This window comes from Corylus avellana, chromosome 10, assembly GCF_965113065.1.
Source record: "Corylus avellana chromosome 10, dhCorAvel1.hap1.2, whole genome shotgun sequence".
In the NCBI taxonomy this organism is placed as follows: domain Eukaryota; kingdom Viridiplantae; phylum Streptophyta; class Magnoliopsida; order Fagales; family Betulaceae; genus Corylus; species Corylus avellana.
Genome location: NC_142499.1, coordinates 8,456,768 through 8,482,200, shown reverse-complemented (window position 1 = coordinate 8,482,200; position 25,433 = coordinate 8,456,768). Strand labels below are relative to the sequence as shown.

The 25,433-nt window shown below is 35.6% G+C and overlaps 2 protein-coding genes across 2 annotated transcripts; both read left to right on the top strand.

Moving 5' to 3' along the window:
* Positions 1-8,896: 8,896 nt before the first annotated feature.
* On the top strand, positions 8,897-12,316 carry LOC132192017 (serine carboxypeptidase-like 45). The gene is made up of 10 exons (XM_059607194.2): positions 8,897-9,226; positions 9,317-9,418; positions 9,508-9,603; positions 9,707-9,799; positions 9,880-9,950; positions 10,187-10,471; positions 10,603-10,727; positions 11,395-11,487; positions 11,705-11,822; positions 11,917-12,316. The coding sequence occupies exons 1-10, from the start codon at positions 8,977-8,979 to the stop codon at positions 12,067-12,069; spliced, it is 1,386 nt and encodes a 461-aa protein (XP_059463177.2). The 5' UTR covers positions 8,897-8,976; the 3' UTR covers positions 12,070-12,316.
* A 1,997-nt stretch (positions 12,317-14,313) lies between these two features.
* LOC132191812 (serine carboxypeptidase-like 45) lies at positions 14,314-17,263 on the top strand. Its single transcript, XM_059606916.2, is given in 10 exon segments — positions 14,314-14,705; positions 14,796-14,897; positions 14,999-15,094; positions 15,180-15,272; positions 15,358-15,428; positions 15,649-15,918; positions 16,047-16,171; positions 16,481-16,573; positions 16,678-16,795; positions 16,949-17,263. Coding segments are annotated over 10 exon segments (1,389 nt in total). The 5' UTR covers positions 14,314-14,455; the 3' UTR covers positions 17,120-17,263.
* The last annotated feature ends 8,170 nt before the right edge of the window (positions 17,264-25,433 follow it).

The following is a 25,433-nucleotide window of genomic DNA, read 5'->3' as shown; positions in this document are numbered from 1 at the left end:
CATGGGCTACACGAGTTAGGACTCGATCGGGCTGCTAATTCTGAGCGGTAGCATACAATGGTTAGGGCACTGACATTATATTACAGGTTTCTCAGGACAGTGTCAATCCTGCTGAGAATGAGTAATATCTCAGGTAGACCATACACTTGAACTATGACTAGATTCATAAATACATCATATACTATATCTATATTGCATTCATGACAAACTGTCACATCACAATGCTGCATAAGGTTTATCAACAACTGAGTTTATCATTCACATGACATGTACATTGTATGCATTTTTACACACTAAGTCGTCGGACTTACCTTAGTATTCTTTCCCCTCCATTATGTATAATTACGCTATTTATCTAGCTTAGATGAGAATGGATCCAGGGAGACACCTAATCATGACAGATTTGCTCATGATTATTTTTTAGACTTAGACCCTGTATGGCTCAAGTCAATGTGGGATACCAATTGGTCGGTTCATCTAGAGTTGCTCAAGATCATCTTTATGCTTTATTTAGTTAAACTTATGCACTACTTTATCTGGAACAGTTGTTGGTGATATGTATTATTTTTGATAACCGGTCTTTGACTGATACATTTAGAGATCTATTTATGTTATGATGCTTTCAGTTTTGCTTTGATTATTATGATTGTGGTTTTACATTATTAGTATCTTTATCCCTTAGGTAAAGTCTTCCACAACAGTCTCTTTTCGAAAAGGATGAGATCCCTAAGTCTTGTTCATAGAGGAATAAGGGTATGAGGCAAACTATAGAGTCAAGTACCAATTAATTGATTTTTCTGGGCGTTACAGCAGCCAATTACGGTTAATAATTATTGCCTCTAATCACAATTGCAAGTACCTTAGGTGGTTATCAATTTTTAGTAATCGAAACTGCCTTATACGGTTATCAAATTTTAGTAATTGCAACCGCATTGCCTTAAGTGGTTAGCGGTTATTGAAACCCAAACAACACTATATAGCTGTTTTTTAGATATCAGCCTTTTAGGCCTATTTTGGTGTTTTGGGACTATCTTGTGCCTTTTTTTAGAGCCTATTTTAAAGGCGTTTAGTGGTCATTAACCATCTCCGCCTACCTCTAAAACCACTAACCGCACCACTATAGGTAGTTAACAGTTTTTTTCCAACTGTCTACAAAAGTGATTATACGGTTATTAGCAGTTAACGGTTATTATTCTGTTAGTAACCATTTGTCACCCCTAATGAGAGAGGAAAACAAATCTAGCAATGGAAATTAATAGGAGAAAGTCCATATACCCTCCTCAAACTACCACCCAATTGGTAATGTCCTTCCAAACTACCAAAAATTATCAATGTTCCTCCTAATGACGAAAATACCCTCAATAAAATTAAAAAATATATATTTAAAAAAAAAATTAAAGAGGGAGTGGAAATTTATTTTAAAAAAAAAACAATTATCATTTTTGTTAAAAGAAAAAAGAAATAAAAATTTTATTAAATAGTAGTTTGGAGGGACATTGTCCCAATTAAAAGTTTAGAAGGAACATTGTTCCAATTAAAAGTTTAGAGAAACATTATCAATTAGATAATAATTTGAGGGAAATAAGTAGACTTTTTCCAAATTATTACGAAGGCTCCACTTTCATCCCATTCAATCTATATGCAAGTTCGTCAAAATGGGGGAGTAAAGAACATGGTCGCACATGATTAATTAAAAGAGAGTCCCTATTATCTGGTCCATCCTTAAAACACCTATTTTACAACCTCCAATCAAAATTTGACACATAAGCTAACACCATGAAATGAAATAAGATTGAAAACACAGAATTTTTCACTCATCATCCATTTTTTCTCCATAGCTGTAACGTCCCAAAAATGAATTAACTAGTAATTAACTCAACGGTTCGTTTTCCAACCTTATTCCTCACGGAACAAGACTCAGAGACCTCTACTCCTCAAAAGAGAGGATACTAAACAGCAGAAACAAAAAGATTTTATAAAAATAATCATTACAGCCAAAGCATCTACCGAAGATCATCAAGTAGCTAAAATCACACTATACAAGTCATCATCTTTACAAGGGATTTATGCTATACCTCAATATGCAAACATGCATAAAAGCTTTTAAGTCTACAACATAACTCAAAAGTACTAGTTACCAGAGTACCCGGTTAAGCGTCCTCAAGCTTCTCTAGATCGAATTCTTCACAATAACCGGATGTTTCGCGGTATCCATCTCTGCTAAACTATCTATAACGGCATAGTTGTACCTATGGAGAAAAAGGGAAATAATCCAAGGATAAGTCTGACGACTTAATGAGTATAAATGCATATGACGTACCAATCATTAAATAGTGAACTTAGTTATTTATAAAGCACATGTAATATTATGAGATGACAGTTTATCATAGATGTGATATAGATATAATATATATGCTTATAATCATGAGTAACAATAATAGTTCAACCGTATGGTCTACCTGAGATATTACCCATTCTCAATAGGGTTAGCACTGTCCTGAGGGACCTGTCATACGACATTGATGCCTCGGATATTGTACTCTACCGTACATAACATTAGTGGCACTACTGAGTCCGACCTCGGGTGGCCCACACCATTAATGATATCCGTATTGTAATGACCATCCATTAGGGGATGGTTGCACCTAGTCATGAAACCATTGAATCCAAAGCCTACACACACACACATTTGGCTATAAAGCTAACCTGTATAGTAAGTCCATGACCGTTATCCCGCACGTACTGGTGTACCATGTCATACGATGCAATTAATCTTATCAGTCTTTTAAATGCATAGTTTTACAAGTCTTATTGTTATCTTATTAACCAACACACGTTTTCACAAAAGAGAGTTCACAGTAGTTCCAAAATATATTTAATGAGAGTTGCAAAATATGCATGTTTGATATATATAAAATAGACATGCAATGCGGGAAAATTAACAACAAGCATCAATGTGAGTTTTTACTCACCCGGGTCGTAAGGCTCCTCCATAACCTCGAATACTGAAAAAAAAAAAAAAAAAAAAAAAAAAGACCTATCATTAGTTCTAAATCCAACTAAAACAAACCTAAAATATGAAAGTAGAGGCTATCAGATGACTAGCCAAAGTGGCGTTCCCTAGAATACTTCTGATCGTATGTTCGGGTTCGTGGCCATACGTCCACCTAGAAGGCTTGTACGTCTGGTCTCGTGGCTGTACGTCCGCCCAGAAGGTTCAGGTAGAACTTCATTTGGTTCAACCGTCCTCCTATCCTCTCAAACTGGTTCTAAGGCTACCAAAATGATTCCTAGGACCTCTTATCCCAAAACAACACTTCCATGCAAAAAGAAATATAAGCAACAAGAATTAAACGCTAACTCATGCTTAAACCAAGATTAAGGGCAACAACATAACTAGACGCTCCAAACTACCAACTAAGCTAACTATGAAAAGCACTTAAACAACATAACGACTAAGGAACAAACCAAGCTTAGAAGATTACCTTCTTCAAACCAAAAACCTCCAAGAAATCTCTCATTCTCCAAGAACTCACAAAATCCTCAAAAAACACTCACACAGGGTTTTTGGGAGCCTAGGGGCGAAAATGAGCGTGAAAGGGTGAGGGGTAAGGAGTATTTATAGGTGAGAAAAAGTAGAGGGCGCTACCAACTATTCTGAAAAGTGGCGAATGTCCGATACTATTGGAACGTACGTCCGGTACTGTTTACCCAGCAGCCCAAAGGTTGTAGCGTACTTCCAAGTATTATCCAGGGGTTATTCCAAAAGTAGCGTACGTCCAATACTATAGGGGTGTACATCCGTGTACTATTTGTAGAGTACGACGTACTATTGGCAGAGTGCATCTGGCGGTCCCCCAATGTACATTCTCACTTAAAGACAAGAGCGTATGTACGCTGGTCCTCAGGCGTATATTCGGTCAGAAAGTCTAAAATTTCCAAAATGTCCATCCAGTTGTTCCTAGTGACCTAGTGTCCAAATTAACCCTCTAACTAAGCTACCTAAACTTAGTTAATTATTTGAGTCAGTACAATAGCCACGTCGGTGACCCAGGTGGGTCTCGGTCGATGACCCATGGCTAGGTCTGGCAAGACCCACGTGGGTCACGACCGAGACCCAAGAAAGGAATAGATAATAAAGAGACATAATTTTCTCTTGTTCTATCATTTTCTAGTGACCCAAGAAAAGAATCCAAACACAAACTTATGTGTCGTAGTGACCCGCGTGGGTCACGGTCGAGACCCACCTGGGCCATTGTGACCCAGTTGGTGGGTTTCAGCTGTGACCCACGCGGGTCTGGCCAGAGCCGATAGAAGGTGGATATATGAAGGGTGTCGATGCCGGTGCCGGTGCCATCATCAGCGGGGTTGGTGGTGGGGTGACATCGGAGAGGGAAATAGGAAAAACTGGAAAGGAAATTAATTTTTGTTGGCTGAGATCTAGAGTTTTCATGCATATAGTATGTTGTGTTTTTATGTGAGGTATCACCATCTTATTGAATGCTGTAAAACATGGGTTTTACACCTAGTCCGAATATAAGGTATTCTCTTAATTAAAAGGTTCCCAACCATGCAATACGCAAAGGTTTGAGAATATGAAGTGATGTAGTTGCATTTGATGTGGTTAAAATGATCTAATCCTGAACGCTCATCCATACTTTTATTTCGAGGGCTTAGATTTTGACAAGTCCTTAGATGGCTCATTTTACTAGAAAGTCTAGCCGACTTTCAGAGCCACAAAAGTTTGACAGCCACAAGCCTAGCTAGTTGCCAACACCTTCACCAAGATTTCACCAAACAACCGATTCTTCCTCCTGCCAGCTCGGCTAACGAAATTCTCACACAATGCTACCTCCTCTAACAAATTAAAGGAGTGAATCTCCATGTCAGGTAACAACTACTTGATGGAAGTCCTTCGAATCCTAAGCAGATGTCGGCCTATATAAGAGTATTAGCCGTATATATCTTATATGCAATTCACTTTATTATGTTTAGAAAAAATTTAAAAACCCACAGATATATACTTACATCAGATTTTTTATATTTAATCAACCTTTAAAGATTTTTATAGTGTTTTTCATTGTGTAGCGAATCAAAAATGATTCTCTATACATTACTTTAATATAAACATTTCTCTTTCATCTCTCATCTTTCATTATTTTGTCTTTAATTGGGTATTTTATTGAAATTTTGTGGAAAAAAAAAAAAAAAAAAAAACGAGGTTAGGTAGGGAATTTGTGCAAATAGATCCTCTCAATTTCAAATGAAATTAAGAGTATACATTTAGTGCATTTAGGAGGGTAATATTGTCTTTTTTTTGGAATAAATTTTTTGGACAAATTTGTCCTCGTAAATGCACTAAATGGATACTCTCCATTTCATTTGAAATGGAGAGGATCATTTTTCCGAATTTGTATTTTGTAAAGAAATAATATTTTAATGGTATAAGGAAATGTAAGAAAAGTTATTGTGAAATATATTTTCATAATGAAAAAAAAAGGTAGTTTTGTATCCTAAATTTAAGGAAAATCAAAAGAAAGCTGCTGCTCATGCTCTAAGGAGTCAATGTGAACTTTGCATGCATGCAATCTAACCCTTAGCAAAACTCTATTGAAATACTTTTTTACTACTCTCTTCCTAACTTGGAGCTCTGAGTTTACTGATTGTTAAATTACCATTTATCACAAAAGTTTAACCTGATCGAAAGAGATAAATTTAATCATTTAATTATTACTTTGACACTTTCTCTTATGTGTGTACTTAAACTACCTTTTAATACGTGAGACCCAACTCATGAAATGTTTAATTGAAATATGAGGTGAATTGACAAAGTCAAGGTTCAAATTTAAAAACATTGATTTTGATACCATGTTAAATTATTACTTATCTTAAAAACTTAAATTAATAAGAAGAGATAAATTTAATCACGATTATTTTCACACCAATAAACTTGCTACTAACTCTTTCTTTTTTTTCCAAAGCTCGGCTCTAACAAATGGACAAAGTGTGTAGGCTATCCCATCAACGAATGGCCTTAAATCTTTCCAACATGCACCGACTGGTTAACGTCATTTTCAAGACCAGACACTTATGGGAAGGTGCACGCTAAAAGGCACTAAACTTATAGATAAAGCCCATTTTCATTGATTGCGGAAAACATATAAGACAGTGAAACATGTAATCGTGAGTCCACAAAGAAAAATATATGAGTAGGTAGAAGACTCCAAACTTGTCCTCTGGCCTCATGTGAACAGAATAAAAGTAGGGTTGGATTTTTCCATGAATTTTTCTACTATTTGGTGCCTTTTTGTCTTCTCTCTTTCTCTCTCTCTCTCTTCAAAAGCAGCTTTTGATAGGTTGCATTTGGTTTAGAAATTCATGGACTTTGCCATAAAAATTCAAGGCTCCATTCCACGTTTAACAGTTACTGCATAGTTTACAAAAATTGTAGTAAAAATTGATTGATGTAATAATAATAATAATAATAATAATAATAATAAAAATATTTTGTATAAAAAGTGAAAGAAAAAAATTTGTAATGATTTTTTTAATTTAAATAATAATAAAAAAAATAATTAATATAATAAAAAAAATAAAAATATTAAGATTTAATTTTTTTTGGATGAATAGCAACGAACTCTTGTGAAAAGGTGCGTAAAGGTGGAGGTGATGTATGTAAAGTTAAAATATCCAGCTAGTTTGAAATCTTAGACAGCAATCACAAGATGATAAAGGAAAGAAATGGAGAAAAGAACTAAAAAAAGATAAAGTGTGCTTTCCAATGTGCGAATCCGACCACGACCATGATGTCTTCCAACCCATTTTAGTTGAAATTTTAAACTCAAATACAACCCAAATTTGATAAGCTTTCTATCGAATGTTTTCTCTTTTTTGTTTTTTTCCTCTTTTAATGAGAAGCAAGACCTACAACAAACACAGAAGCCAAAGAAGAGATGGGGAGAATTATAATAAAGAAGCATTGGCCTAAGGACTCTTGTATAAATAGATGAAAAAAAAAATTAATGGGTTTTAACATTTTTGTTTTCATTTTCTTTAATAGATGAATCAAATCAAATGACCAGAAACTTCGTGTTATTATTGCATTAATTTTAGTTTGGCCCCTTAAAAATATATTATTATCTCCGCCATTAATAGCGACTAGCGAGTAAAAAAATTGTCAGCAAAATTGGTTATACCAGCCTCTCAATGGTAGATGTTGTGGAAGTAACTAGAATCACTCATATAAATCTTAGTTTCTAACTAACTTTTGAGAGAGAGTTGAACATGGGAAATCCCCTTCAAAGATGGTATGGCAAAAACATTAGGCATAAAGATTGTTGTGATCTGACATCGATATGGAGTTTCTGCACGACAACAAAGCTCTACAAAGGAAAGATAAAGGAGTTAGGATGGAGGAGATTTGCGACGGAAGAACAAAGTAGTCGTTGCCGCATGTAGCCCACAAGTGCCTCAACTCAGGTGTAGTGCACATGTGGGGCAAAAGACGGCTGTAAAGTGGATCGGTCTCTTTCCTCACATTAGCTCAATAAAATAAAAGTATAGTATATAGCTTTATTTATATATTTAAAAAAGAATGTTTTTTTTATTGTTAAACGTATTTTTTAGTTTAAATTAATTTTATAAATTTAATAGTATATGTATATAATGATGTCATCTAAAATAGTAAATGTCGTCACATTACTTCCAATGACTTGACGTCAAGCTGGCATATCAGTAAATACAATATAAAAATAAATAAAATAAAATAAAAAACCCGTGAAAAGAAGATTGAGAGAATCGTAATCCCATTGATTATGCCTTGAATATTTTTAGTCGTAATCGACGGTGCAAACAAGAGCCAAGAAAAGTGTGCCAAAGATATGATGACAATTTTGAATAAAAAAACAAATATTATTGGCAAAAATATAAATAAATAAAGTTGCATCCCCAAGGTAACCTCCACTTCAGATGTCTTTTGATTTTAATATTTTAGAAACAGAAGCAAAAGACAAGCATAAAGCAACAAGTTAAAAGGACGAATGAAAACATGGCATTGTTTGCATTTCCATAACAATTACTATATAATTTTAAATTTTGGATTTTCCAACTAGGATGTACATTTGTTGTATACTGAGTTGTAAAAATTGGAAAAGCAAATGCTACTAAGAAAAAATATGTGTTTTTTATATGCTAAGGAACAAATGACACTTTTTAAATACGGTATTAAACAAATTTCCTGTAATTCAGTAGGGCGGGACAAATTCACCGCTTACCAATCAATAGCCGATTGACTTCTACCGACACCGCTTAACCAATGGGCGGTAGGCAGAACGAATTTTTTTATTTTGACAAATTTGGTTCGGTAGGCAAAATAAAATTTGTTAACCGAACCGACTTTACCAACCGCCTACTGACCAACTTTGCCAATAATTTTCAATTTTTTTACATACCGACGACCTTACGAAACGCGGTTCAATGTCAAGAAAAAATTTGGCGGAATAAGTCAGTAAAATTTCCTACTTTACCGACATTTTGACGAAACAAAAAATTTTTCTACCGACACCGACCAACACCCAGCCCTATAACCTGGTTTATAAAAAAAAAAAAAAAAAAAAAAAAAAAAATTCATTCCAAACTATATGGATAAAGATTTAGCTTAGGTAGGGTAAAAAAGTACAGTTTATGTGCTCTAGTTTTTTCCTAGTTCTTTTATGAGAAAGATATAATAAAATTAAATGTGGACCATCAAAAAAAAAAAAGTACCACACACGTGTTATATTTTTTTACAGCACATAAACTAAATCTTATCCACAAAAATCATATATATATATATATATATATATATATATAATGGTGTTATAAAAATTCTAGTAAATAGCATTACCCGTGTTTAAAACGGATCAAATTTCTCCACAAGAAACATAATCAAGTTACATTGCCTCCTCTCTCTCTCTCCCTCTCTCTGAGAGTCTCACAATGCAACAAAAATCATGGATTATCATCATCGCAACGATCTGTGCAACTCTAGCGCAAGTATGCTTAACACTGGAGTCTCCTTCAGGAGATGACAAAATTGTCAGCCTGCCAGGGCAGCCAGTGGTCAGTTTCCAGCAATATGCAGGATACGTAACCATTGATGAAAAGCAACAGAGAGCTCTGTTTTACTACTTCGTTGAAGCAGAAACAGAACCGGCTTCAAAGCCTCTTGTTCTTTGGTTGAATGGGGGTAAAATTAATGTTTATTTTTACATTAAACTGCTCTAAAATCGTCACTGGTTTCAATGAATTGAGCTGAAATCCTTAATGGGTTTTGAAGGTCCTGGCTGTTCATCGATCGGAGCTGGAGCATTTTCCGAGCATGGGCCTTTTAGACCAAGCGGAGACATTCTGGTCAGAAATTCTTATAGCTGGAATAAAGGTAACCACATTAAAGTTTTTGTTCTGTGTTCATAACATTATATTCAAAAGTAATTGTCAGATTTACTTCAAAGTTTCTCTCTGTTACAGAAGCAAATGTGTTATACCTGGAATCGCCAGCAGGAGTTGGATTCTCGTACTCTGCTAACAAATCCTTCTATGATTCGGTGAACGATGAACTCACAGGTTTCGAAACTTTATAGCATCATTTTCATTTTTTTTTTTAAAAAAAAAAATCTGGGCACAAGACATTTTATCTAATAGAAATACTGGTTTTGTTCATTTACAGCACAAGACAACCTAGTTTTCCTTGAGCGCTGGTTCACAAAATTCCCGGAGTACAATGGCAGAGAGTTTTTCATCACAGGGGAGAGCTATGCAGGTATGTTCCAAGTAAATAGAAACAACTTGTAGAGATTGAGAGAGGAGAGAGAATGATGAAATTTCTGCTTCTTTTTCCAGGACACTATGTTCCACAACTTGCAAATCTCATTATTCAATCTAAAGCCAAATTCAATCTAAAGGGTATAGCTGTAAGTACAAAAACTCCAACCATTTAGAAAGAAAGATGAAGTCAATGCTTCAATTTTTGGGATTGAATTCACAGCGATTACCTCTTCAATTGCTAACAATTTGGGTAGATAATGTGAGAGGTCCAAGACCCACCATTATTGCTCATATTGCTAGCAATTCGGGTAGGTAATTAATTTCGGTTGATTCTTTTCCCAATTTTCTACCCCAAAACATGCTGAAACTCCCATGGCTGCAGATAGGGAATCCTCTGCTGGAGTTCAATACTGATTTCAACTCCCGGGCTGAGTTCTTATGGTCTCATGGATTAATATCTGACTCAGCTTATGAAAGTTTCACTTCAGTCTGTAATTACTCCCAAATCAGAAGACAATATGCAGATACTGGCTCTCTCACCCCTGTTTGCTCCAAAGTAATGAGCCAAGTTTCAAGAGAGATTAGTCGCTTTGTGGACACATATGATGTCACTCTTGATGTGTGTTTATCATCGCTTCTTTCACAATCCGAAGTGCTGAATCAACTGGTGAGAATTGGCTTTTTCTCATACAATGTTTATTGGTTGATTGCCTAAGACATGTATGGAAACTCTGGTTTCCTCTGTTTCTTGTTCCTGCTTATGTTTTCCTCCAGGCTAATCTGATCTCCCACTTGTAGCAAGACACAGACAAAATAGATGTTTGTGTAGAAGATGAAACAATCAAGTACTTGAACAGGAAAGATGTGCAGCAGGCTTTCCATGCTCGGCTTATTGGTGTCACCACATGGGGTATTTGCAGCGAGTAAGGACCTAACTCTAATTGATAAACATGAAATGATTCCATCAGCAGAGACATTTTTGTGGATTATCGGTTGTGGAAATGAGTTTTTGTTGGAATTAGTGACTCATATTCTCTTAGGCATAGAGAGTAATACTAGAATACTAGTAGTTGGCCGAGTAGTCAGAGCGGAGTGAACGAAGCGAAGCTCCATTCACGGAGCCGTTCACGGAGTGGACCTATACGTCCATACAATTAGGGTTTTCCTATAAGTATATTATGTTGTAATCCTGAATCATTAATAGTAAATATAGTCGCACTCTCTTGTAGACGTAAGCACCTTGCCAAACTACGTAAACCTGTGTCTCGACCCTCTCTTGATATCTCTCTCTTCGATTCCATATTATTTATCATTGTTGTGTACAGTAACTACAGCTTTCTTGAATGTTTTCATCACCATGTTTTTCCCCAATACATTTCCCAATCCCAGTATTGTTCATGGCATAAGAGACATTCTACTTGAAATGATTCCATCAGCATAGACATTCTTGTGGAAATGAGCTTTCTTGAATGTTTTCGTCCCCATTTTTCCCCCAATACATTTCCCAATTCTACTTGGTTTCTTCCTGTTCTCTGCATTTTACCCTTCTTGTGACATTTTTGATATGGTGGTTTTCTTTCTTAATAACAGGGTCGTCAAATATGACATGCAAAATCTAGAAATCCCTACCATCCATGTGCTGGGTGTACTTCTCAAGTCTGGCATCCGGGTGTTGGTATACAGGTAGATTAAGCATACTTTATACATATATATTTGCTTTTGTTTAACATCACGTGGCAGTAAAAATCAGTTATTAATTTTTACTTTTATTTTTTTGCTTTACAAGTGGTGATTCAAAGGCTGATTCTCACTATTATATTATCAAGTTGTATGACAATCGTATATCAATCTATTAAATAGCGTTATTCTCGTAATAATGATCCATCTTAAATTTCTGTAGTGGAGATCAAGATTCGGTTATCCCGCTTATTGGGACACGGACACTTGTAAATGGATTGGCCAAGGAGTTGGGACTAAATACAGTTGTGCCTTACAGTGCCTGGTTTGAAGGAAGACAGGTTAGTCAGTTTCTGAGAATGAGTTTGAACAAAATAACTAAAGTTCTTTATGTAATTGTTTGATTTCTAACCAATACTTTAATTTGCTTTGCAGGTTGCTGGATGGACACAAGTATATGGTGAAGCTTTATCTTTTGCCACCATTAGAGGAGCATCTCATGAAGCTCCATTTTCACAGCCAAAGAGATCACTTGTGCTATTGACTTCATTTTTGGCAGGAAAGCCACTGCCAGAAGCACTCTCATAGATAGAGCAAGTTCATTAATAAATGTCAAAGTAATCCTATTCCTTTCGCATTTCTAGACTACAGAAGAGGCTATTCTCTCATTTCCCAACCTTTTTTCACCAATTTCTCATTGAATACCAAGTTATTTGAATGGATTATGTCTTTAGCCATTAATTGTCCAGCACAAAAATTCTCAAAACAAGCAATGATCGTTGTCTTTGTATGATGATCGTAATTCTATAGCTGATTTCGGACGTCCAAGTTAAGTCTTCGAATCTCTTGATGTCATTGATGGTCTCCTTTTAGCACCCTAGAAAATACAGACCAAAATCAAAATATTGAATCGGAGAAAGTGCAACGACATCGGTTTGTATATATTTTAATATATAAAATATATAATATATATAGATAGGCGGTTGCGGTTACCGCCCCCCTATATGCGGTTAGCTGGCCACGTAGTGCATTGAATCACTCTCGCGACACATCATATAATGGCCCAAAACCACGCTTAGCTACCCCCTTCAACATTTCCCTCACCACATTAGGTAACCCACAGGACCACACAACAACAACCTCTAGAATTTAGAAGAGTACAAGCGGTTAACGGTTATTGCCTCTAACTGCTAACCGCAGCGGTCTTAGGCGGTTATTGAATTTTATAATTGCAACCGCTCCGCCTGTTGGGAATATATTTGCAAAATCAAAGCTTTGCACAGCGGAATAGTAAATTTAAAAATTCCCGTGCCAATATTGACTTTAAGAAAAACAAGTGAAAAACTATGCTATTAAAAATTAAACTGCAAAAAACATAGAATACTTGTTGTGTACGGCCACTCCTTGGCTTTTGGCCAAAAAACCAAGAGAATGTGAGCTCTTCCCTAGCTCCTCAAAACTTAAACTTAAACTTAAACTTATTCTTGAGAAATAATCTCAAAAATATTTGTTCTCAATAAAAAAAGTTCTCAACAACAATTGTGATAGATTTTTGAGAGTGTTAGGCTCTTCTCTATTTATAGGCTTACATGCTAAGAGAGGTGAGAGATATAAACCCGTGGGACAAGTTGTAGGAGAAACTAATCCTAGTAGAACTATGAGAGGGGTGGGCTAAGCACTGAAGTTGGGATTAAGTTTTGCATAGTTGAAATCCCAAGTATGAACCTTAAACTCTTTTCTTTAATTTTATTTGATTTTCGTATTTAATCAATTGCAAATTGCAAATTGATGTTCAGTTGTATTTAATCAAATTGCAACTCATTTTGTTTTATTGATTTTAATCGAATTGGGGGGAATAGATTTGGATTTTTGACAAAGGGCCTAAGGCAATCAATCAAGTTAAAAATGGCCCTGTAAAAGGCTAAAAAAAAAATAAGACAAAAAAAATAATAATAATAATAATAAAATAAGCCCAAAAAAGATGCATAATTAAGGCCCAACAACCAAAAATAGGCCCTCAAAGGCCCAATTAGAAGCGGTTATGTGGTGCAGTTATAGCTTTAAATAACCGTTAACCGGCAGTTGTTTTATAACTGCTAACCTCCTTAGGTGGAGTGGTTGAGGTTATAAAAATGGAATAACTGCCTTTTCACCCCTAGTTTGTGTTATTTACTCAGATTTTCAAATAAACGATTATGAGACTCGTAGGTCTATCATGTACTTCCAAGCCATCCGATCACATTTCCATTTTTTTTTAAGGGTGAAATAAAAATTAGGAGCCGAATTAAAAGGAAGATGCGAGCATCCTCATGTTTTAGAGCATTTTCATCCGGCTCCTTAAATTTACCTTTTTTTTTTTGAAGTGCCTAAATTTACGTAAAAATTTTCATGTGTTCTATTTTAGTTACCTACTATTTCAAAGCACATATATCCGCCTAGGCAATTAGGAGAAAATGCATTTTACTCTCTGAAGTTTGATTCAATTTTCAATTTGAGCCTTAATGTTTAAAAATTTGCAATTTAACCACTCCGTTACCCAATTCTATCTTCTCAAACGGAAAATCGAACATGTACCATGCACGTGATAATTTTTCTCCCAATCTTTCCATATTACCCCTAATTTTTTTTTTTTTTTTTTAAATAATAATAATTTGGCTTTGGCCATTTGGCCCTTTTTTTTTTCTTTTTTTTTATTTTTTTATTTTTAAATTAGGAGAAAAATTATCACGTGACACTGGTTAACTTTCCGTCTTCTCAGACGGAATTAGTTAACAGATTGTATGCTGTTCTTTACGAAAGATGCTGCAGATGATTGTAGATATTTTCATGGACAAGACTGAACCATTATCTTAGTACAGGAATGTCGGTTCCCCAATGCTAGGAAGCCATCAATTTTCTTCCCAAGAAACATACTCATCAAGCTACGTCTTCCTCCTCCCTCTCCCTCCCTCTCTATCTTTCTCTTAGATTCATAATGCAACATAAATCATGGATTGTCATCATCGGAACAATCTGTGCAACTCTAGCGCAAGTATGCTTAACACTGGACTCTCCTTCAGGAGATGACAAAATCGTCAGCTTGCCAGGGCAGCCACACGTCAGTTTCCAGCAATATGCAGGATACGTAACCATTGATGAAAAGCAACAGAGAGCTCTGTTTTACTACTTCGTTGAAGCAGAAACAGAACCAGCTTCAAAGCCTCTAGTTCTTTGGTTGAATGGGGGTAAAATTTATATAAATTTATACCATTAAACTGCCCTAAAATCCTAACTGCTTTGAATGAATTGAGTTGATATCCTTAATGGGTTTTTAGGTCCTGGCTGTTCATCGGTTGGAACTGGAGCATTTTCAGAGCATGGGCCTTTAAGACCAAGCGGAGACATTCTGGTCAGAAATTATTATAGCTGGAATAAAGGTGACCCCTTTAAATTTTATTATTATTATTATTTTTTTCTGTGCTCATAAGATTATATTGAAGTAATTTTCAGATTTACTTCAAAGTTTTCTCTGTTACAGAAGCAAATGTGTTATACCTGGAATCACCAGCAGGAGTTGGTTTCTCATACTCTGCTAACAAATCTTTCTATAATTCGGTGAACGATGAACTCACAGGTCTTGAAACTTTATAGCATCATCATTTACACTTTAAAAAAATCTGGGCAAAAGACATTTTATCTTATAGAGATTCTGATTACAGCGCAAGACAACCTTGTGTTCCTTCAGCGCTGGTTCACAAAATTCCCAGAGTACAAAAGCAGAGATTTTTTCATCACAGGGGAGAGCTATGCAGGTATGTTCCAATTTCCAAGTAAATAGAAACAACTTGTACAGATTGAGAGAGGAGAGATAATGATGAATTTGCTGCTCCTTACCAGGACACTATGTTCCACAACTTGCACATCTCATTCTTCAATCTAACCTGAAGTTCAATCTCAAGGGCATAGCTGTAAGTAGAAAAAAAAACAAAAAAAAAAAAAAAAAAGGACCATTTAGAAAGAAAGATGAATTCAATGCTTCAATTTTTTGGATTGGGATTCACAGCAATTACCAACTTGAATTGCTAACAATTAGCTGCCCTTATTGCTAGCAATCTGGGCATCCTCATTCCAATTTTTTTGACCGTAAATTTAATTTGGTTTAGATGACAGAAATTCCCATGGGTGCAGATAGGTAATCCTCTACTGGAGTTCAACACTGATTTCAACTCCGGGGCTGAGTTCTTATGGTCTCATGGAGTAATATCTGACTCAGCTTATGAAGGTCTCACTTCAATCTGTACTTTCTCCCAACTCAGAAGACAGATTGCAAATAGTGGCTCTCTCACCCCTGTTTGCTCCAAAGTAATAAGCCAAGTTTCAAAAGAATTTGGTAGCTTTATCAACTTATACGATGTCACTCTTGATGTGTGTTTACCATCACAAGTGGTGAATCTACTGGTGAGTAGTGGCTTTTTCTCGTACAATTTTTCTTTCTTGCCTCAAAACTTGTATGGAAACTCTGGTTTCCTCTGTTTCTTTTACGTACTTATGTTCTCCCCTGGGCTTATTTGATCTCCCACTTGTAGCAAGACACACAGAAAATAGATGTTTGCGTGGAAGATGAAACAATGAAGTACTTGAACCGTAAAGATGTGCAGCAGGATCTTCATGCTCGGCTTGTTGGACTCACCCGATGGACAGCTTGCAGCGAGTAAGGATCTAACTCTAATTGATAAATAAGTTATGGTTTAATATGGTATCAGAGCAAATATCATGAGTTCAAATTTTGTCTCCGTCATTCACCTCCCATTTCGATTAAATATTTCATCTACTATGCCTCCCTTACAAGCCCCCACATGTATAAGAATTATTGCTCGTTAAATCGTGGATTATCCCTTGTGGAAATGAGCTTTCCTGAATGTTTTCCCCAATACATAAATGCATGGCAGCATATAGTAAGAGACATTCTAATTGGTTTCTTCCTCTTCTTTGCTTTTTCTCATTTTCGCCTTAATAACAGCATCGTCAAATATGAAATGCAAAATCTAGAAGTCCCCACCATCCATGTTCTTGGTGCACTTGTCAAGTCTGGCATCCGGGTGTTGGTATACAGGTAGATTAAGCAAACCTTATACGCATATACTTGCTTTAGTTTATCATCCATGAACTCATCATCATCAAGATATGGATTAGAAATAATGATCCGATTTTCTGTAGCGGAGACCAAGATGCGGTTATCCCACTAACTGGGACACGGAAACTAGTAAATGGATTGGCCAAGGAGTTGGGACTAGATACAGTTGTGCCCTACAGAGCCTGGTTTGAAGGAAGGCAGGTTAGTCAGTTTCTGAGAATGAGTTTTATAGAGTAATGCACTTCAAGTGTTTGTAGAATTGTTTCCCTCACTCTATTTCATTTATAGAATAACTTCATTATGTAATGAGCCTGGATTGAGTTTACTTTGTCTTTCTTACTTTTGCCTTTCCAGGTTGCTGGATGGACTCAAGTATATGGTGATATGTTATCTTTCGCCACCATTAGAGGAGCATCTCATAAAGCTCCATTTTCACAGCCAAAGAGATCACTCCTGCTATTGACTTCATTTTTGGCAGGAAAGCCACTGCCAGAAGCACTCTCATAGATAGAGCAAGTTCATTAATAAATGTTAAAAAGTAATCCTATTATTACAGTTGACTACTTAAGGGACTATTCTCTCAGTTTTGAACCTTCTTTCATTAACTTCTCATTGAATACCAAGTTATTCAATGGATTATGTCTTTACCCAATAATTATCCGAAACCAAAATTCCCAAAACAAGCAATCACTATAAATTACATCTACATACAATTTATTATATCTCATGATTTTTACAATAAATTAATAATTCATGAGTAAAAGAACATACCAGAATCCATAATAGCCAAACCTTATTTACGAATCTCTATCAGAAAGAATTTGTGTGTAGACATCAGAAATCGATCTCTCTTACTTGGGAGAAGACCGGTTTTGATGTAGATCGAAATGCTTGGAATTACATGAGGAAGACCCAAGGAGATAGAAGCGTGGAAGCACCCCGAAGAGTCAAGACAAGATCACAAACGCACGCGGAAGCTGAAGCCCGCCTGGACGGGGAGGGCATTCGTCGGGACGAGGGTGACCATGAGAGCCCTTGTCTGTTGTCTGTCTGATGCTCGTCCGAATGGAGCACTGGCAGGGAGTTCTCGTTCGCTGCTCGTCTGACGCACGTCCGAACGGAGCGCTGGCAGGGAGTTCTCGTCTGTTGCCTCTGTAACTTTTTAAAACCGCCTTTAATTATGTTTCCAAGTAGGGTTAGGAGTCTTAGGGCTATAAATACATGTTTGTAATCCTAAGAACAGAGCTTTTGATTATATTTGAGTTTTTATCAATAAGAATACTCAGAGTTGAGTTTCTTTGTGTTTTCCCTTAAACACTAGATAGACTCTAGTGTTTTAAGAAGAATTCTTAGATCTTTGATAGACTCAAAGTCTAGAATTAGTTATCCATTCTTCTTGTTAATGCTTTCTTTGCATCCCACTAAGTTAGGCTACATCAGTTTTCCTTCTTCAACTATGACTCCACTTTCCATCAAAGTAGGAATCTGATAAGAAACTACTTGTCTTAAGAGATTTAAGAGCTTCTGTTTGACAACACCAAATAGCCCCAGATAGAAGTCATGACGTTGCCGGTGAAGGTAAAAAAAGTTAGCGATGAAACCCTAGTTGTCGCCATGACGCCATATCCTGAATTGCACAATGCTAAAGGCATTTTTCGTGTTCTTTTTTACCTCACCATAAATGGTTAATAATATCCTAAACAACTCCTCTAGAGGTGATCTTGCTTCATTCACCCTAGTGCCAAGAGAGTATTTGTATAAAGCTTGTAGGTTTCTCTCTCGGAGTTTGTTCTTTCAAATTACACTTTACACATCCTTTAACCGCCAAAAAGTCTACCGATAGGTTAGTAAGGAGAGGCGCTTGGAGAAAATTGGCCAGCAAGAAGCTGGAGAAGAAGCGAGCGGGGAGCTCGTTATTCATACAGTGGTCCTAAGTATTTTACATGGGTTGTAAGTTTATTTTGCCGATATTTTAATTTACTTCAATATGTTGATCTTCTGGGTTTGGCTGCCCTCAAGTGATTTTCCTTTGAAGTGCTCAAAGAGTTTCCACTTCAAAACGAAAATATTTGTGTTGATTTTATAGTTGTGATGTTTATGTGTTTTACGTTTCAATTAGTTTATCTTATAATAATTATTGCTATTGTGTGGTTGATTTGACACTGGAACCCGATCTGTAGTTCTCTCATAAACCATTATTATTTAGTCTTAATGTCAAAATAAAGACTTTTAATCCGGAATAAAAAAATCTGGGGTGCTAATGTTGCTATTGGGCATTTCGGACATAATTGGTCCAACTAATATTGGACCCAGTTATGATGCTTTGTCTTCCTAACATCACCCATTTTGATAATCAATTATAAACATAATCGTTGTCTTTGTGTGGTGATCGTAATTGTATAGTTGATTTTGAGCAACTAAGTTGGGTCTTCGAATTCCTTGTCATTTAAGAAAAGATAAATTTTCAAAAGTATAATCGTTAGGAAAAGAAGACTTTCAAAAAAATATACCAATTAAAAAAATATAAATTTTCCAATATATAAATGTTGGAGAAAGAATAAGAAAATGGAAGTTTTTAGCTTAAATAAAAAGTATATTTAGGAGGTAGATGAGAATGCCCTAAGGCATGAGGATGCTGGAAAGGCTTTTACGATTATTGCGTAATTGTAACCACCTTAGGCAGATATTCTATTTTTATAATCGGCTCCACCCAAGTTAGTTAGGCGTTATAAAATAATAACGGGTTAGAGCATTCCTAATGGAAGAGCTAAATGTTATTTTTATCTAAAATGACTTTTCAAATATTTAAAAAACCACCTACATTGGATTAACCAAAAGAAAATGTAAAATAGATATTTGATTGGAAGAGCTAAAAAAAAAGCTAAATGTAGTAGCACTTTTCAAGGGAGCTATTTTACTTTTCATTGTTTCTCTCACCAATTTTCTCTTTTTCCAAAATCCTTTTCAATTTTTTCTCTGCATGTTCTCTTTTTCCCAAAACTTTTCCCATTTTTCCTCTCATATGTTCTTTTTTTTTCCAAAACTTTTATTGCTTTTAATAATATTTTAATAGAATAGATAGAAATATAGCTAATCAGATGTAGAGACATTTAAAAATGGCTTAGTTAAACTAAATAAAAGTAAATTTTGAAAAGCCATTTTATATAAAAATATGGCTTATCCATTGAGAATGTTCTTAATAGTTTATTTAAAGCTACAATAGCACCGCATAACTGCTTCTAAATTGAGCATTTTGAGTCTATTTTGGGTGGTGGACCTTAATTGGACCTCTATTTTGGGCTTTTTTTTTTTTTTTTTTTTGAAAATTAATATTTAATCAAAATTTAATAGTTTGTCACTGCACTGGCCCAGGCTTCTTATAAATTTATGAGCGTGGCCGCTGCAAAGCCTACAACTACGAAGCCTCTACTCCAGTCTTGTATATGCCAATATCACTTTTAGATATCCACATCTAAAATTGTGAAGAGGGAATGTGGGAGGTTAATATCCACTTAAATGTACACCCTACTATTTATGCTAGGCGTTTTAGACTCAAGAAAAAAAAAAAAAAAAAAAATCTTCTTTTCTTGATTTCATTGGATAATTCATAAGCACTCCTAGCAGCCTCACCAAAATTATATATATATATATATATATATATATATATATATATATATATATATATATATTGGTGAGGCAATTTAATAAAAGTAGTTTAAATCTTCACTTTTCAGACTCACAATTTTAACAAAATAAAATTGTGAGTGAACAGTGCTCACTATTAATAGTGAGTACTATTCACTCAACAATTGAATAAAAAATAGTTTATCTCTCTCTCTTTCTCTTTTATGTTTCTCTCTCCTCCTTTAATAGTTAAAAAAAAAAATAAACAAATCTTTGAAAAATAATATTTAAATGGAATAGTGAAAGTAGATTATTAAAAGTGAGGCTGTTATGGTGCTCTAAAAAAGTGAGTTGTTAAAAAAAAAAAAAAAAAAAAGGTGTACTTTTAGTTATTTTGGTGAGTAAAATTTGATGAGGCGGCTAAGAATGCTCTAACTTGCTTTTGAAGAGTATATATATTGTAATAATACAAGTCAAAAGCACAAATCATCAACATTTGCACCATTAAATAGATCAAACTAACAAGTACTAGATTCGAGCTAAGTAATTCAATAGTAATCAATTACAAGCTCAATAATATTTTTAAATGTCACATGATTCTTAAAAAACAAAAAATAAACTTTTAGTATTACTCCTTAGAGTCGCTTGGAATACATTTGTTTTGTTGCAAATTTGGTATCTTACTCTTTTTGTAATATAATATGTAAATATTTACAAATGACACATTTTAGTGATATAACACCTTTTTAATGCCTTTAGAGGGGTCAAGACGATAAATTCATATTTGAACCAAATAAAAAGAAGAAAGTGCGTTCAAAACTTCTCCATTTATCGCTCAACAAAAAGAAAAATCTGGTGTAAATTCAAATGCCCTTCAAAGTAGCTGTTGGTGTACTTAGAGCATCTCCAGTAGTCATTATTAAGTTAGCTTTTTAGTTAAATTTAGCTATTATGTCATATTTTCTTGCTCCACCTATCATTGTAAAATAACATTTTTTCCTACAATTGTTAGAGTAAATTTTTAAATATGAAAGTTTACTATAGCAACTCTAAATAATATAATATCATTTCCAAGGGTTTTATTTTCTTATTTTATTCTTCTTTCTCTCTGGTTCATCTCAAAGACTCCAAGACTCCACCAAAACACCATTCTCAAGCATCCAAAATATTCTTTTCTCTTCTTCTCTTTCTCTCCCACTTTCTCTTCTTCTCTCTTCTCTTTCATTCTCAGCACCCTTTTTTTTTCTTTTTTTTCTCGAAACCTTTGTCTCTGAAACTCTAGGAAGCACTCTCTTCGAAATTAACTAGTCTAATTGTATGTTTTATTTATTTATTTGGAAATTTGGAAATTTTTATTTCGTTTGACCTTTTTATTGCTTTGGTGAACTTTTTTGTTTTTATGAATTGTTATAACAGTTTTCAACACGGTGGATGCGCTTTCTTCGAGGTTTTCAATACGTTTTCCTCATGCATTCCAAATCACTGCAAAAAAGCAATATCGTCAAGGGGGTCCCCGGGGAAACGGGAACACTCCGATGCCAAAGTCAGACAGTTTCTAAGAGAAATATTGTGCTCTCAAAGGGACTAATTGAGCTCTGAGAGAGAATATGAGAAGATAGTAGATTATTTAAGATGTTAGATGATCTTTCATCTTGTCTTAGTACCTTGTGTAGGTGCCTATTTATAGGCTTGGGCTGTAGAAGTAAGCTTGAACTAGCTTTCATATTTGAGTTGTATTGGGAGTCCATAGTTGAGATAGAACTCAAAAGCTATCATGTAAAGATAAAACCTTCAACAGATATCATGTAAAGATAATCTTGAGTAGTCATCTTGTAGAGATAAGTATGACGTCTTTATTCCAATATTATCCTAATTGGAATATAAGACTATTAATTAATTAATATCTTCATGGGCCTATCCTTGGCCATTGGGCACAGAATTTGATGGGCTTGTTGTGTGAATTTATTCCCAACGGTTACTCCCAATTTCCTTAGCTAAGGTACTTGGGTAATGGGAATTTAGTCAAAGCCTTCTGGTGGCTTGTTGTTTGACCTTGTCTGAGACTCGTGTCTCCCTAGTGAGTGTGCTTTGAGCTCGTTAGTTGGAGCTCTTCAGCTCTTTTTTTGGAATCCCCTGAGTTCCCGGGAGCACCCCCAGCCCTATCCTTTGCCTGAGGGTTAAACCCGTCTTAGTTCTGAGATACACAGGGATCATGCCTGAGTCTCTCTCCAAGTCGTCAAGATAATCCAAATCTACACAATAACCTTTAAGCAGTAATTTATAAGTCTTTCAACAAACTAACCTTTGTTCCCCGTTTGCCTTGGGGTGATTCCTTGTTTTGTGATTGAGCTGTCTCCTTGTCTCCTGGTTGCCGAGAGTACCCCCCAACTCTTTTCTTTGCCCGGGGATTAAGCCTGTCATATCCTTGAGACACCCGGGGATCATGCCCAATTCTCTCTCAAATGCCCGTTTTGACAAACTAGGCTCCGAACCTGAGACATAATCTTCAAACAATAATTCACAAGTCTTTCAACAAACTAACCTTTGTTCTCCATTCGCCTTGGGGTGATTCCTTGTGTATGTCCAAGGTTTTCTTCTTGTCTCCGAGAATCTTCTAGTTTTTGTCCAAGGTTTTCTCCTTGTCTCCAGGAATAAACCTGTACAATAATCTGCTAATAATGATTTATAAGTATTTCAACAGACTAACCTTTTGCTCCCCGTTCGTCTTAGGGTAGCTCATTGTTTTTGCCTAGGGTTTTCTCCCTGTCTCCGGGGATGTTTCTTGTTTTTTATCGGGTTGTCTCTCGTTAATTGTTTTTGCCCAAGGTTGTCTTCTTGTCGTCTTATTTTTTACCGGGTTGTTTCCCGTTACTTGTTTTTTCCCAAGGCTGTCTCCTTGTTGCCGGGGATGAGTCTTCTTGTTTGTTGCCCGGGTTGTCTCCTATTAATTGTTTGTTGCCCAAGGTTGTCTCCTTGTCCTTGTTTTAGAGTGTTGTCTCCCTATTCTTGTTTTTGCCCAAGGTTTTCTCCATGTCCTTGTTTTAGAGGGTTGTCTCCCTATTCTTGTTTTTGCCCAAGGTTTTCACCTTGTCTCAGGGGTAAATCTTCTTGTTTTTTACTGGGTTGTCTCCCATTAATTGTTTTTACCCAAGGTTTGGATGAGAATCAACAAGCACCATTAAAGGATCCATTGCATGTTCCAGTTAGGCCTATTACTAGAGCAAGATCCAAGAAGATCAAGGAATCACTTAATGGGCTGATTCAAGAGATTTGGGCTGATTCTAAAATGGGGCATTCCAAGCTTGGCCCAAAGGAAGATGAAGGCGTAATAAATTTGGTCAAAGCTATTGATGGGGCTGATCTTGCTTAATTGCGCATAATTTCCTTAGCAATGGCATGGATTAATGGTTGATTATGGCTGATTGACTTTCCAATTACATACCAATTAATTGGATGATTGACTTTCCAAATTACATGCCAATTAATTGGTTGATTGACTTACCTATTTCAAGACCTTCCTTAGGCGTGATTTACTTGCCAATTTCAGTCTATTTTTGGCATGGAGGAGCTGCTAATTTCAGACCAAATCAAACTTAATTTTAGGCTTTAATTATTTAGTCTTTTTTTACTTTATCTACTTTCCAATGTTAGAACCAATTTAATTTCATTTCCATAGCAAGCAGGTAGTCATATTTTAAGCCATGCTTTATAAATAGCATGCAGTCATTGTAATGGATATCATAAATGAAAATTAAAAAAAAAATGTGAGGTTTGCGTCTTCTTTTGGTTCTTCAAAGAACTTGTGAACTTATCAAGGATTCTTCCTTGTGGCGTTCAAACTTTATGCCTTCAGTTCGTGATTCAATTATAATCATAGGGTCGATGGTTGTTACTTTATACCTTTGGTTCGCATTTCATTTATAAACGTTGGGTCGGGGTTTTCTATAAAAAAAAATCTGAATTTTAGCTTTCTTGGGTCAGTATTCCAATATTGTTGTTGGGTCTCAAAAGCGAGTCGATTGAGGTTCACATCAGGTTTTCTCCTTGTCCTTGTTTTAGAGGGTTGTCTTCCTATCCATTGTTTTTATCCAAGGTTTTCTCCTTGTCTCAGGTGGTGACATATCCGGGGGTGACATACCCTGTTCTTCTTTGAAATATCTGGGGGTGACATACCCGATTCTTCTTTGAAATATCCAGGGGTGACATGCCCGGTTCTTCTTTGAAATATCCAGAGATGATATACCTAGTTCTTTTTTGAAATATCCGGGGGGTGATATACCTGGTTCTTCTTTGAACCCCCCTTTGACAATTACTCTTTGGTAGACAGGACAAGGAGAATAAATTCAAGTTACAACCCACCAAATTCTGGGTCCAATGGCCAAGGATAGGCCCATGAAGATATTAATTAAATAGAAAGGGCTATTTAATTAATTAATAGTCTTATATTCCAATGAGGATAATATTGGAAAAAAGACGTCCTACTTATCTCTACAAGATGACTACTCAAGATTATCTCTACATGATATCTGTTGAAGGTTTATCTCTACATGATAGCTGTTGAGTTCTATCTCAACTATGGACTCCCAATACAACTCAAATAAGAAGAGCTAGTTCAAGCCTACTTCTACGGCCTAAGCCTATAAATAGGCCCCTACATAAGGTACTAAGACAGGATGAAAGATCATCTAATATCTTGAATAATCTACTATCTTCTCATATTCTCTCTTAGAGCTCAATTAGTCACTTTAAGCGTATTGAATTATTGTGCGCCGAAGCATAATATTTCTCTTAGAAACTGTCTGACTTTGGCATCGGAATGTCCCCGGTTCCCTAGGGACCCCCTTTGACAATATTGCTTTTTTGTAGTGATTTGGAATGCACGACGACGACGTATTGAAGACCCCAAAGAAAGCGCATCCACCGTGTTGAAAACTGTTCTAACATGAATGATTTCATATATATCTTTATTTTTCATTTGACTGAGTGTTAGTAAAAAAATATAATAAAAAAAATGAGAAATAATATTTAAAAGGAAGTAAACTAAAAAATAGAACTGTTAGACAGTGTAGTGAAAAAGCAGTAGCTAAAGTAGTGAGTTGTACTTTTTCAATAGCTAAACTAACAGCCATTGTTGGAGATGCTCTGAGAGAATAACAACTATCAAAATACTTGTAATTACTAATTACTATGCCAACGACTACAATACCCTCCGCAC